Here is a 13,893-nt window from a genome sequence, read left to right on the forward strand (position 1 = left end):
CCCCGCACAGTGACAGTGCCATCCTGGGCTCAGGCGGGCTCTCCAGCAGCCCTTCCCAGCCTCCCTATTATTGGTGAAGCCAGACTTTCAATTAAAGTGAAAGCTGGCAGACTCAGATCCTAAGCAATTAGGAGTGCCAGGCCTCTCTAATTAACCAGCCAGCCCCTCTCCCTTCCCACCACAGCCCTCTGATAAAGAGAGCAGGCAGCCTGGGCATGCAGGCCCAATTAGAGGGGATGCTGCTCCGAGGACCAGCATCATGGGTTCCACCCGCACGCTCATTAGCTTGTGGCCACTGAACACTGCCAGGGCTTTTGCTCGGGACACTGCCATGTGGCCAGGAGCACCTGAGGATCTGACCCCAGACATGGATCTGGATGCTTCCCATGTCAGAGATCTCCCCAGCACCCCTGCTCTGAAGCCTGCCCTTGCCCACGCACCTCCCGGGAGCCAGTGCTATAGCCATTGCAAAAGGTGGGGAGGTGGAGAGGAGCGATAGAGACAAATAGGGAGGCAACCTGGAAATTGGTGAGCCCAGAGTAGAGGGCTCCTGATACCCCCAATTTGGTCACTACCTTGTTAGATGTCTCTTAGCCCCCAAGGGCTGCCTCTGTAACCCCAAACCCAACTGTAATTAATTACCCATAATCATTTAACACCCACTGCCTAGAGGGCAGGCATCTGTGTGTATCTCCAATGCCTGCACCAGTATATTGTCATATTTATATGACAACACATATTTGTTGAAAGAGTGAATAGATAACATTGTCTATCCCTCCCAGACACCAGAGAGCCCCTGTACAAGGGCTAAAGTTTTGCAGGGGGCTGTGAGGTTAAGTCTGGGCCTCCCTCCTGATTCTCCAGAGACTTGGCTCCTAAGCGACCACCACCTGGCAGAGTGGCCCAGGGTGTCCTCCCTGTCTTCTGGGCCTGAATCCTCATAGTCAAGCACTTGCCCAGCCCATTTCCAGCTGTATGCCTATGCTGTGCTGTTCTCCCATCCCTGGAATGCCCTGGGCTCTGCTTTCAGCCTCTCAGAAGCCTAACCAACTTTCAGGAGCCAGCTCCTCCAGGCAGCCCTCCTGATTGTTCTCAATCCTGGAAACCCTGGTCCCAGCCATAGTCAGCATCACTCTAGAGGGTACTGTCTTCCCACCTTGACCATGAGGACCAGAGGGAAGTGGCCGTTCTGGACCCTTCTCCTTTTGGAGTCCCCTAACCCAGAATTAACCCAGAACAGGCTGAATAAGTGACTGAGTGTTAGGTTCACCTGAGGAACTTGCACAGAAATTAAGTTTGGTTTCCCTGCTTAAGACATCCAGTCCTGGAGAGCTACAAAGGCTTCCAGAGGCTTTTATATAAATTACAAAAAATTTGGGACTAACTGTGGGAACTCCAACTTTCAGTTCAAGAAAACATGAATTGTAGGGAATTCCATGGCAGTCCAGTGGTTAGGACTCAGCAGTTTCACTGCTGGGGCCCAGGTTCAATCCCTGGTGGGGGAAGTAAGATCCCGGGGAGAGGGGTGGGGAGGGGAGGGAGAGAGAAATAGAGATAGAGAGAGAGAGAGAGAGATAGAGAGAGAGAGAGACAGGGAGAGAAAGGGAGGGAGGGAGGGAGGGAGGGAGGGATGATGGAAAGAAGGAAGGAAGGAAGGAAGGAAGGAAGGAAGGAAGGAAGGAAGGAAGGAAGGAAGGAAGAAGGAAGGAGGGAAAACATGAATTGTAAAAAGGAGAACATAGGTTGCTATCGGCTGAATTGTGTCCCATCAGAATTCTTGTGTTGAAGCCCTAATCCCCAATGTGACTGTATTAGGATACAGGGTCTTTAGTAGGTAATTAAGGTTAAATGAGGTCATAAGGGAGGGGCCCTGATCCAAACGGACTAGTGTCCTTATCTGAAGTAGGAGAGAGACCAGAGCTCTCTCTCCACCATGTGTGGACACAGTGAGAAGGTGACCGTCTGCAAGCTAGGAGGAGTGTCCTCGTCAGAAACCAGATTGGCCAGCACACTGATCTTGGACTTCCCAGCCTCCAGAACTATGAGAAATCAATTTCTGTCGTTGAAGCCACCCAGTCTGTGGTCTTTTGTTATGGCAGCCTGAGCTGACTGATCCATGGGATATCACTAAACCTCTTCTGAGATGTATGTGAGGTTGGTTCTATTTTTGTAACACCTGGGCAGTCTGAACAGCTAGGACCTCAAAGTGAATTAATAATAATAGTGATAATAATGATAACAGGAATCCTTTACTGAGTGTTTGCAATGGACCTGACACTAAGGGCTTCCCTGCATTAGCCTATCTACTCCTCACACCCACCCAATAATGATGTAGTTCTATTCCCCCGTTTACAGATGAAGAAACAGAGGCCCAGAGAGGTTAAGTGGCTCATACAAGGTCACTGCACTGTGCCCAAGCTGGAGCACAACCCAGGTCTCTCTGCATGGGAACAGCACTTACTGGCAACCCAGGAGGACCTCTGTCCCCTCACCGTGCAGGACCAAGTGACCTCTAGCCCTGGCCCATTTGGAATCTAGGACCCGCTTTCCTTCCTAAGACCCTCAATCACCCCCCCAAGCCCTCCCTATTTGCTTAGAATACATTGAAGAGATTGATTCCCTTAGCGTATGGCCTTTGTCCCGATGTTGCCTTGTCCCCAACCTCATCATCTTCCAATGACAGCCATCGCCACCTAACTCACCTCCTGCTTTCCTTCTATGTCCCCCTGTCACGCACTTGCCAGACAGCAGCTAGGCTCACCTCTTAAAAACACAAACCAGATCACATTACATCCCTGCTTAAAATGCTCCACTGACATCCCATGAAACTTAGAATCACATCTCAACTCCTGACCTTGACTTACAAAGCTCTGTGTGATTGGCTATGCCCACCGCTCACTCCCTCTGCCCCAGAAGCCTTCATTAGTTCCTTGAACATGCCCAGCTCATTTCTGCCTCAGGGCCTTGGTGCCCGCTGGTCCCTCTGCCTGCAACGCTCCTCCACCTGGATCTTCCCGGGGCTGGCTCCTGCTTGTGGTCAGGTCTGAGCTCACAGAGACTCAACTTGAGCACCTTGTTTTAATTCACTACAGAGCCCTAGGTCTACTTAACCGTTATTTTATATTTGTTTATTGTCTGTCTTCTTCTACCCCTAGAAAACAGTCTCCACGAGAGCAAGGACTTTATCTTGTTCATGGTATCGCCAGAACCTAGAACAGGGCCTGCACACAGTAGACCCTCTACTATTTGCATGATGAGTAAATGAATGACTGAATGAATGACAGTCTTCTCAAGGATGGATGAAGATAACCCCCGCAAATGCCCATCGTTCAGCTGTGGTCCTAATGGGCACGCTCTCCTCCCACTCTCACCCAAGAACAAGTCCCCCTCAGAAACTCAGAGGGCTCCTTATCTCACCATCCAAGCCAGGACCAAGTCTTCAGCCTGCTGTGAAATAAGAACATTTTCAAATGGAAATGTCCTCCCGAAAAGCCATGGGGTGGGGAGTGGTGAGAGTATCTGGAAGAGCATTCCCCCACCCCCACATCCACTGAGGTTCTCCCCTGGGACTCCCACTGTTGCCTAGGAAACGGCTCTGCAAGGAGCAGCGGGCATTAACCCTTCAGCAACCAGGGGCAGCAGCCTGCCTCTGCGGCAGAGGCCCCAAACTTTTCCAGGCAAAGGAGACAAGGCTCTGACAGGCTCTTCATGGTCCCGCAAACCCGGACATTTATAGTAGTCATGGAGTTGAGGGGCAGAAGGAGGAAACAGGCTGTTGGGCCTCATTCTCCCAGGCAGAAGTCACATACTAGAACCCCACCTGCCCCGGTGCTGGGAGCAAGACATTCCTGAGTCCCTGTGCCCAGTACCTCGTTGGTATCTATCTAGTCTAGGCCTATGGAGGCTTGCGGAGGAGCGGCACCAAAGTGCCCACCCCCTCCCTGACCCTCAGGCCCCTCCCACACCTCCACTGTTCTTGGGACCCCTCACCAGTTAATCCACATTCCTCAGCCCAGTTCACCACATGCGACAGAACAGGGGAAAAGGGACCTTAGCTGAAATCCTGGCTCTCCCACCTATTCATTTGGTACATTAACTTCTTTGCACCTTGGTTCTCTCATCCAGACTTTGAACATCACTGAAAATGCCCTTGTCAAGGCTGCCAATGGCCTCTGCTGCCAATTCCACGTTTACTTCTTTGACGTTCCCATAATTTATAGTCTTCTCAACGCCCCACCCCACCCTCGGTCTTCTATTCCCTGTTAATTCTTTCCAGAATTTATTTCTTCCTGAAATCTTCTACTTTACTATTTACTTTATTTATTTACTTTACTATTTACTACTACTTATTATCTATTACATTACTTTTTTTTGGTTCCCTCAAGGGAGAAAGTTCTTTCTCTGCCTTGTTCACCAAAATAACTCCAGGCTTAAAATAATGACTAGCACATGGAAGTTACTTGAGAATGGGTTCTAGTAAAACTAGAGTGAAAAACAAACAAAGAAAAAGACATGGTGTCTTGGGAACAGTGCTTCTAACCTAGGAGGGCAGTAAAGGGAAGTCCCATGATGACAGCTATGCAGTAACTACTGTAGGCTAGAGCAGGAATAAGAGTCCAGAAGAGATTCTGGCAGGGAAAGAAAAAGGAGGCTTCACACAATAGAGAGTAAAGTTCAGATGCTAAATAACCTTGAGGACTGGAAGGCACGTTATTCTTTGGTCAATGAGAAAAGAAAGGCAATTAGAAACTCCAGGAAAAACAAAAAGTTATTTTAAGAAGTCTTGGACTCAATATTAATATGTGGCATAATTTAGAACAATCAGTGGAGTATAAGAAAAGGAGAAAATCCACTTGGCCTTGCTGCAAAGATCATTCTCATTTGAGTGGCCAGGGATCAAGAGAGCAGACCAATAGCATAGGAAGTATAATCTTAGCAAACTGTTTGGCCCTGAGGAAAATTGTATTTATTTAATGACAACTAATAACATATCCTGAATACTTCTATGCCAAACAAGGTTTTAAGAGCTTTGCATATAATATCTAATCCTCACAACTCTCTAAGGTACATATTATCATTATCCCTATTTTACAGATGAGGAAGGTGAGGCTTGACATAGTAAATAAGTTTTCTGAGGTCATACAGCTAGTGGAAGAGCTGAACTCACACCCAGGCCTGTGAGACCCAGAGGTCCACTCCCCAGAGCTGGCACTAGAAGCCTGGCCATTTGACCTTCAGGCCCCAATCCTTCTTGCCAAGAAGCATAGGATACCATGTGTGCACACATGTATGCACAAATGTACACACACACACACACACTCCTGGGAGCCAGGCTGCAAAGCCACAGAGTAACAGGGCTGGTCCAGGCTGGGAAGCCAGAGCAGGGCCTTACCTTCCTGCAGTCTTTGCAGAACACCGATGAGCTGCCCAGGAAGCCCAGCACCTCCCCACAGAGCAGACACTGGGAGAGGCCATTCCCCATCACGTTGCGCCTCATGGTCTCCAGCCGCTCCACCAGCCGCCTGCAGCACAGGACACAGAGTCAGATGGCATGTGCTTCCTGTCTCCAACCAGACCCCTGCCCAGGCGCGGCTGCCACGGGGCCCCAATACTATACCACTTCCTGGGGGTTGGTTCCCTCACCTGGGGTACTGTTCCCTGCCCCATCCCTTCCCCTGGCTAACTCCTAATCATTCACTCACTCATCAACCATTAACTGGGCACCTACAACATGCCAGACACGGGGAATGTTGTAGCAAACAAGCCAGAGATGGACACGGTCCCTGTTCTTATGGCATTTATGTTCAATAAAGGGAGAAAGTCCATAAACAAGCAAACTGACTTCAGAGGGGGGAGTGTTATGAAATAAAATAAGTGGGGCTGGGAGGGAGCAAGGCATGTTAGATGGTGATTAGTGAAGGCCTCTCTGAGGACATTTGAACTGAGAGGTAAAGGACGACAAGGACCAAACATGTGAACAGCTGGGGGAGCATCCCAGGCAGAGGGAACAGCAAGTACAAAGAGCAAGGCCCTGGGGCATTAGAATGGTAAGAAGCCCAGGGCGGCTAGACTGCCTGGGGTAACGGAGGCTGGAGGGGCGAGGAGGGGCCAGATTACACGGGGTTTGTAGGTTGGATTTTTTTTTTTTTTTTTTTTTTTTTTTTGCGGTACGCGGGCCTCTCACTGTTGTGGCCTCTCCCGTTGCAGAGCACAGGCTCCGGATGCGCAGGCTCAGCGGCCACGGCTCACAGGCCCAGCCGCTCCGCGGCATGTGGGATCTTCCCGGACTGGGGCACGAACCCGTGTCCCCTGCATCGTCAGGCGGACTCTCAACCACTGCGCCACCAGGGAAGCCCGACTGGATTGGTTTTGGAAGTTTGGATTGTTTTCTAAGATCAACGCGAGCCCCCTGAAGAGTTTTAAGTAGAGGAGTGATCTGATCTAAGCTCCCTAAAAGCTAAAAGCTCCCTCCAGCTGCTGTGGGAAGCTGGGATTACAGGGGGAGTCCAGTGAGGAAGCTGGCAGGAGGTGGCAGGGCTGGGGAAGGAGGACGGAGAGCAGGACGGGCTGTATTCCAGAGTCGGCATGGATGGATTTGGGGGAGGAGAGGTAAGAGAAAGACCCAGGATGGAGTAGAGACTTTTGGCTTAAGCACCTGGGTGCACGGAGAAGCTAGAGGGAGAAAGAGAAAGAGGTCCTCTTTGAACCCCGCTGAGCCCAGGATAGGTGCCTCTCCTTGGGTCCCACGGTCCCCCAGCCCACCGCGACCCTGTTTCATGACAACCTGTTATACGACCCTGCCACGCCCACAACACACGGCCACTTCTGCTTCTGTTTCGTTGGCCGCTGTGTCTCCAGTGCCCAGTGGATTCCCAGTGAAAATTCTTGAATGCATGGAAGACGGGGTGTGGGTACGTTATGCCCTGTAACTCTCACAACCGCCCAGCACAGAGGATGCTGTTTCCCCCCCACTTTAAAGGTGAGAAGATTGAGGCTCCGAGACGTGAAGTCACTTGCCAGCATTGCACAGCTCCTCAGAGGTAGAGCCAGGGCCACACTCAGGCCACCCCAAGTCTCATGGCAACTCCACCCTCTCCCCTGGGGTGATCAGGCCCTGCCTGGGGGCCGACGGAGGGCGGACTGGGCGCCGAGGCTGCCTCTGCCCACCTGCCCTCCAGCTGGCACTCCTGACTTCCACAGGAATCGCCGTCCCTCTTCCAGGGACCTGCAGGGTTCCAGGAGCAAAGCCGAGTTCGGCCCTGGCCTGACCCACTTGTTTTTGGGGGACCCCCTCTCCGTACAGCCCTGTGACTCCCACTCATGGAAACACACAGGATGCACCTCCTCCCTCTGAGATGATTAACTGTCCTCTGGGCCATTCCTGCCCCAGCCAAACCCAGCGCTCACAGCCAGGGCCAGATGATGTGAGCGGCACAGGGAAGGCAAAGATGACAGCCCAGATGGATGGGGGCGGGGCGCAAATGCTTCCCACAGCTGCGGGGAGCCCACGGGGGACAACCCTCACTAGCTCCCAGCACGCCCTCCTGAGGGAGCCCGAGGGATGTGGTGCTGGCCCATCAGTCATCAGCACAGGCACCTCGGAGACCCGCAGAGCCTTGCAGGACCCTTGGGCTAGGCCTGAGAGAGGGAGGGGCCCCAGCCAGGTGTGGTGGGGAGAAAAGAGCAAAAGACAATTAGTCTGTCAGATACAAACCCTTTTTGTAATGAAATGGTAGTAATATGTCAGTATTACGGAGGCACAGACAACAAACTGGACAGCAGTTGGTCTTTGTAGTGGTGCTTTCACTTTCTAGAACTGTGCATTTCTACAATGTCTGACTTTTAAGAAATGATCATCTATTTAATAGAAAAAGAACAAGGAGACCAGAATCAAATTAATTCCTGCCAGTGCCCTGCATTTATGTTTTCCTCCTCGTGCCTGCCTGTGTTTTTCAGATTGTCTAGGAAGTATGAATTGCTTTTGTAATTAAACAAAAAAAAAAAGCCACAACAAAACTGAAGACTATGTAGGAGACGGCTCTGGATGCCGGAGGCCGGAAGAGCTTAGATTAAGCTGGAGAGCGGCTCCTGTTGGTCTTTGATGGGAGAACCCACAGTTCAGCCTCCACGTCAATCCCTCCCTTGGCTGAACCACAGCGACCCTCCTTTGTGCAGAGCTAAACAGACCTTAAGGTGTTTGATGGCACTCATTCATCCTCCCCACAGCCTGGGGCCCACACATGAGCCGCTATCCCCACCTTACAGAGGGGTATACTGAGGCTTGGACAGGCTGGGTTAGGAATCTGCACGCCAGGCGCGTTCAGGCAGAGCTGACTCACTCCCAGTGAAAAGCTGGAACTAGGAGCCAGGGCGCCAGACGCCCAGCCCACTGATCTGGCACTAAATGCCCTGCTTCCCCGTCCACGGCCTCACTCCTGCCCCATCTTGGGAGCAGCCCTTACCCGACTCTCTGCTGTTCCAGGACATCAAGCCGCTCGGCCCTCTGGATGACCTGCAGGATGGCCTCCACCTCGGCTGGGCTGAGGCACTGGCTCTTCCTCTGCTTCTCTGTCTGGTAGGTGTGCACAGACCAGCCCGTCTGCAGCCTTGAGAGAGAACAACACAGAAGTGCAACCCCAGTGCAAACCGGCATCCCCGTCACATCCACAAAGGTCCCCTGAGCACAGTCTGTGTGTCAGGGGCAAGGGGTTCAGACACCAGCCTTCAAACGCTGCCTCTGCCACCCGCCAGCTCCCGGCTCCCACAAGGATGGCAGCACCCCCTTAGCACCTCGGGGGGGTTGGAGGGAGACAGGAGCATGGAACGCGCAGAAGGCCATGGCCACAGCATGAGCGGTTTCAAGGGAACAGCACAGAAGATGACCAAGAGAAGAATGAACACCCAGATCTGAGTTGTACAAGAAAGTGAGATGGAGTTTACTATGGGACAGGAAAGACTGGTAATTAGGTTAAAAACAAGCGCTGAGGATAAAAGGATATTCACGCAGCATTCTGAAAACTAGAGGGATCCAGGGCAGGAGGTTACCCTGGAGGAGGAGTGAGGGCCGGCCAGTGTGGCGAGGCGGGGCTGGGGCCCGGCCCAGACCCCCAGGACGGAGGGGAAGAACTCCAACCCTTTCTATTTTTCTGGATGGTGAGGGTGGCAGCAGTGGACCGAGCCCCAACTCCCTGCCCTGGGGCCCAGCTTCTCCCAGACTTTCTGCGCCAGGTGGTGGGAACACAGAGACGGACAAGGTGGCAAGGTCACTGCCCTCCAGAACTACAATATTCTGGGGGAGACGGATGCCCGATCAGTTACAAAAATATTTATTGACTGAAAAATTCGGAGAGCCATTCATTCAATACCTATTCATTGAGCGTCCACTGTGATGCCAGGCTCGCTAGGTGCTGGGACGAGCCCCCGGGCAGGCCACACGGGTGGCCGTGAGGAGGATGTACAAATGAGGGGAACTGACTCAGGGAGGGGAGCAGCTCTAGAAGGGCTCCCCTAAAGAAGTGGCACCAGGCAAGAGATTGTGACACAGGATACAGGGCAGGAAGATGAGGGTGTGGATGCCTTCCTAGTGGTTCCCTGAAACGGATGGACACTGGTGGTCTCACGTCACCACCCAGTCCAGCTCTGGCATCCAAGCACTGCCGACACTGTAGAAATTGGGAGAGCTAAAAAGCATGTCCTTTCTCTGTGAGTAGAGAGAAAGCCATCCCAGGCTGGTTAAGGTGAAGGACTCAGATTCTGAAGTCCAATGGGTGGTCTCATCTTATGGCTCTGTCTCTTCCCAGGTATGAGAACTTGGACAGCTGCTCATCCTTGATTTCTTGATCTGTCTCTTTAAGGGATGCCAAGAAGATGAAATAAGGAGGGTATATAAAGTGCTCTGTACATAGCAGATGCCCAGTTGCTCAATAAGTGGCAGTGATGATTTTTATAATGATCATGGGTGAGACCATTAGGAACAGCTTAACCAAAGAGGTAGCATTTGTGCTGGGTTTTGCAGGATGAATAGGAGCTCCCCCAATGGAAGCAGGGAGTTGGCATTCAGGCAAAGGACACTGAACGTGCAAAGGCATGAAGGCATAAAGTAATGTGCTGCATTGGAGAGATCCAGACTTCTAGACTGCCTATTTCTCCAATTTAAAAAAATGCCTTCTTACAAACTACTATGTATCAAATAAATAAGCTATAAGGATATAGTGTACAGCACAGGGAATATAGCCAACAATTTTTATAATAACTTCAAATGGAGTATAATCTATAAAATATTGAATCACTATGTTGTACACCTCAAACTAATATAATACTATAAATCGAATATACTTCAATTTTTAAAAATACCTTGCCCTAGACTAATACTTTTTTAAGTGACCCTCATAGAGCTGAGGAAAGCAAAGAATGGGAACGGGGCAGGACTGGTGGGGACAGGAAGGGAGGCCAGGCCTTGGAGTGGGCAGGGGTACACATTCACCTGTCCCTGGCTGCGGGAATCTGTGACACTCTCCTTTAAGGAGCCTGGCATTACAAGGCAGCACACCCCGGGGAGGAGATAAAAGCACTTACTCTTCTAAAAGGTGCTACGGGCTTCCCTGGTGGCGCAGTGGTTAAGAATCCGCCTGCCAATGCAGCGGACATGGGCTCGAGCCCTGGTCCGGGAACATCCCACAAGCCGTGGAGCAACAAAGCACGTGTGCCACAACTACTGAGCCTGCGTACCGCAACTCCTGAATCCCACACACCTAGAGCCCGTCCTCCGCAACAAGAGAAGCCACTGCAATGAAAAGCCCGCACACCACAACGAAGCATAGCCCCCGCTCACCGCAACTAGAGAAAGCCCGCGTGCAGCAACAAAGACCCAATGCAGCCAAAAATAAATAAATAAATAAAAGGTGCTACAACAGTTTCTGGCTGCTGCTGAGCGCAAGACCAGGTCACGGAGAGCCAAAGGGAATGCCGGCGGGGTCACCAGGGGTCACACCGGGCCCTCCTACAAGAGCACAGCTCTCCCCAGCTCCTCACATCCAGCCACGGAGGACGCATCATCTCGCCTGGTGTCAGAGGAGAGAGGGAGAGAGGACGGTTTCACCCCTGGTCTCTCCCCGACAGGGGCCACACGGGGGCTAAAAGAGCCGAGCCATCCCAGTGAGCGAGACAAATTAACTGTGGTGCAAAGAGTCCTGCAAATCACGCAGGACTCCACTCTTCTTGGGCATTTCAGATTAATTTTCCTATCCTCTTTTGATGTTTCAGCTCTGTCCCCTGCAGGCTCACAATGTTTAATTGCAAATTTCTTGAACTTGGTTCCATTTGGGAAATGCTGGCTCCTGTACCCAGCACGACTTGACAGATGAAGAGGCGCTCTTGGGCTTATTTGACCCCAGGGACCCCCAACTCCCTGGAGGGACAGGAAGAGACTGGAAGGCTGGAGAGGCATCTGGGAGCCCCTGGTCTCCAGCCACGGAGGGGGGCAGTGGGTGGAGATGGGCTGATCTAACTACAGCCGAGGGGTCATCAGGCTGAGAGATAACAGGAAAGCTGGGGGCAAACCAGAACAAGAGAGACCCTGACACGAGCATGGCAGAGACCTGGGATGCTTCAAGGCTGGTTGTGTGTTTCAGCCCCGAGGGCAGCTCTTCATAAATTAGACAAGCCTTTGGTCTGTCAACTCAACCATGAAGTGGGTGCTCAACTATGAAGTGGGCATCCAGAGATCAAAGGCTCCCCGCTGCCAGGGACTCAGGGACTGAAGGCTCAGTGATGGGGGATTTATACTCTTAACAGAGAAGGTAAAGGAAGTGGCCTGGCTCCCTGGAGCCTATTGTGATCGAAAGAACACAGGTGTGGGGTCACATGGACCCAGGGGAGTCCCAGCCCTGCCACTGACAAGGTGGGTGACTTGGGTGAGGACCTCAGCCCCACTGCCCTCATCTGAGAAATGGGAATACATTCCATACAGCAGTTAAATGAGTGAATGGCTGTTAGGTGCCCAGCTCAGCACCAGGAGGGTGGTGTGTATTAGACGGGCACTTGTCTCCAAACTGCTCTTTCTGGGGGCCTGGGATTGAATCTTGTCAAAGAAGGGAGGGGAACTAGGACAGGGGAGGGAAGGGAGGGCCCGGCCAAGCCCTAGAGGTACTCACTTGGCTCGCAGGGCAAGCTGCCGATCATTGGGGCAAACCCACTGATCATTCCCGCTGCCGAAGATGGTGTCGGCCATGACTTGGAACACCCAGCCAGGGTGTGGAGTCACATCTGAGGGGAGAAGAGGGAAGAAGGAAGAGCATGTCATTGGCTGGGGTACAGATGGCAGACAGAGTCCCTCAGACACCCAAAACCGGTACTTCCAACCTATCCCTGTCCGTTGCCGGCCCCTGCCCCATCCCCACCCCGTCCCCGAGGATGTCTGGAATCTCACCAGCAGAATCAATCCTCCAGCTAAATGCGATTCCCTCAAAGCTCCTCTTTCAAAAGACTCGTGATTCTGGGAGGGGTAGCTAGGTGGATCACGCAGCTAAGTGACAAGGTTGGACTTGACCGGCAGGATGTCAAAGGGACAGAATCGGAAAGGAGAAAAGAGGCACACCTCAGCAGTTTTCAACGTAGCGGGGCAAGCCCCAAGGGCGTTTGATCCCTGCACCCTCCAAGTACTACCCCTGCTTTACTTCATGGGGACCACGATGAAAATGGCCCCCCTGGGAATCCTGCAGGGAGGAGACCCTGCTCCAGAGCTTGCTGGGGGCTTAACTTGTGCAGCCTAGCTTAGCTGGCTTTCTCCTTGCCACCAAGGATGTGTGTTGGTGGGGAGAGTAAGGAGGGGAAGAGAGAGGGATGAGTCTGAGGGAATCCCAATCCCAGAGCAAAGACGAGGGGCAGTACTGAGTTATCCACACTCCCCTGGTCTGATCCCCTCCAGACCAGTGGTTCTCAAACACAGGACTCCTTTACACTCTTAAAAATCACTGAGGTTGGAAATTAGTCTGGCAGTTCCTTAAATGTTACACAGAGTTACCATAAGACCCAGAAAGGACTCTGAAGTATAAACACAAGAGAACAGAAAACGTCACGTCCACGTATGAAATTGTACATGAATATTCACAGCCAAAAAGTGGAAACAATTCAAATGCCCACTAACTGATGAATGGATAAAATGTGGACAATGGAATATTGTTTGGTCATAAAAGGGAATGGAGTGCTGACACAGGCTACACAACATGGATGAACCTTGAAAACACGCTAAGCGAAAGAAGCCAGTTACAAAAGACCACATAGTGTACGGTTCTATTTATATAAAATGTCCAGAATGGGCCGATCCATAGAGACAGAAGGTAGATGAGTGGTTGCCAGGGGCTGGGGGTAGAGGGGAGGAAGGAATGGGAGTGACTGCTAACGGGCTCAGGGTTTCTTTTTTGGATGATGGAAATGTTCTGGAATTAGATAGTGGTGACGGTTGCATAACTTTGTGAATTCACTGAAACCACTGCGCTGTACCCTTTAAATGTCTGAATTTTATGGTACGTGAACTACATCTCATTAAACTGTTATAAAAAATTCTTGAGAACTCCAAAGGATATGGGCCATATCTATTGATATTTACCACATTAGAAATTAACACTGAGAAAAAATTTTAATTGTCAGTTCATCAAAAAATAATAAACCCATGAGATGCTCACATACTTTCTTGAAAAACTGTATTTTCAAAACAAAAACAGTTAGTGAGAATAATGGTATTGTTTTGCATTTTTACAAATCTATGTAATGTTTGGCTAAACAAAAGTCAGTTTCATATCTGACATTTCATTCAATCTTTTGTGATATGGAGATTTGTTAAAGTACATGAAGGACATCCAGACTCTCACAGCTACATGCTATAGCTGGGAAAGG

The 13,893-nt window shown here is 51.1% G+C and overlaps 1 protein-coding gene across 11 annotated transcripts in view; it reads right to left on the minus strand.

Annotated features, from left to right (window-relative positions):
* RPH3AL (rabphilin 3A like (without C2 domains)) overlaps positions 1-13,893 on the minus strand; it is a 147,104-nt gene that overhangs the window by 78,763 nt on the left and 54,448 nt on the right. For all 11 annotated transcript variants that reach the window (XR_004347278.1, XR_004347276.1, XR_004347277.1 and 8 more), the window contains 3 exons: positions 12,153-12,264; positions 8,463-8,606; positions 5,393-5,522 (listed from right to left, as the gene is read on the minus strand). Coding sequence is in view for 6 of the 11 variants with exons in the window: in XM_032615570.1 (XP_032471461.1) it covers positions 5,393-5,522; positions 8,463-8,606; positions 12,153-12,229 (351 nt within the window). In the remaining 5 variants the exon portion in view is untranslated. The remainder of the gene's footprint in view (positions 1-5,392; positions 5,523-8,462; positions 8,607-12,152; positions 12,265-13,893) is intronic.

The sequence above is a fragment of the Phocoena sinus genome, chromosome 20 (assembly GCF_008692025.1).
Source record: "Phocoena sinus isolate mPhoSin1 chromosome 20, mPhoSin1.pri, whole genome shotgun sequence".
NCBI classification, from domain to species: domain Eukaryota; kingdom Metazoa; phylum Chordata; class Mammalia; order Artiodactyla; family Phocoenidae; genus Phocoena; species Phocoena sinus.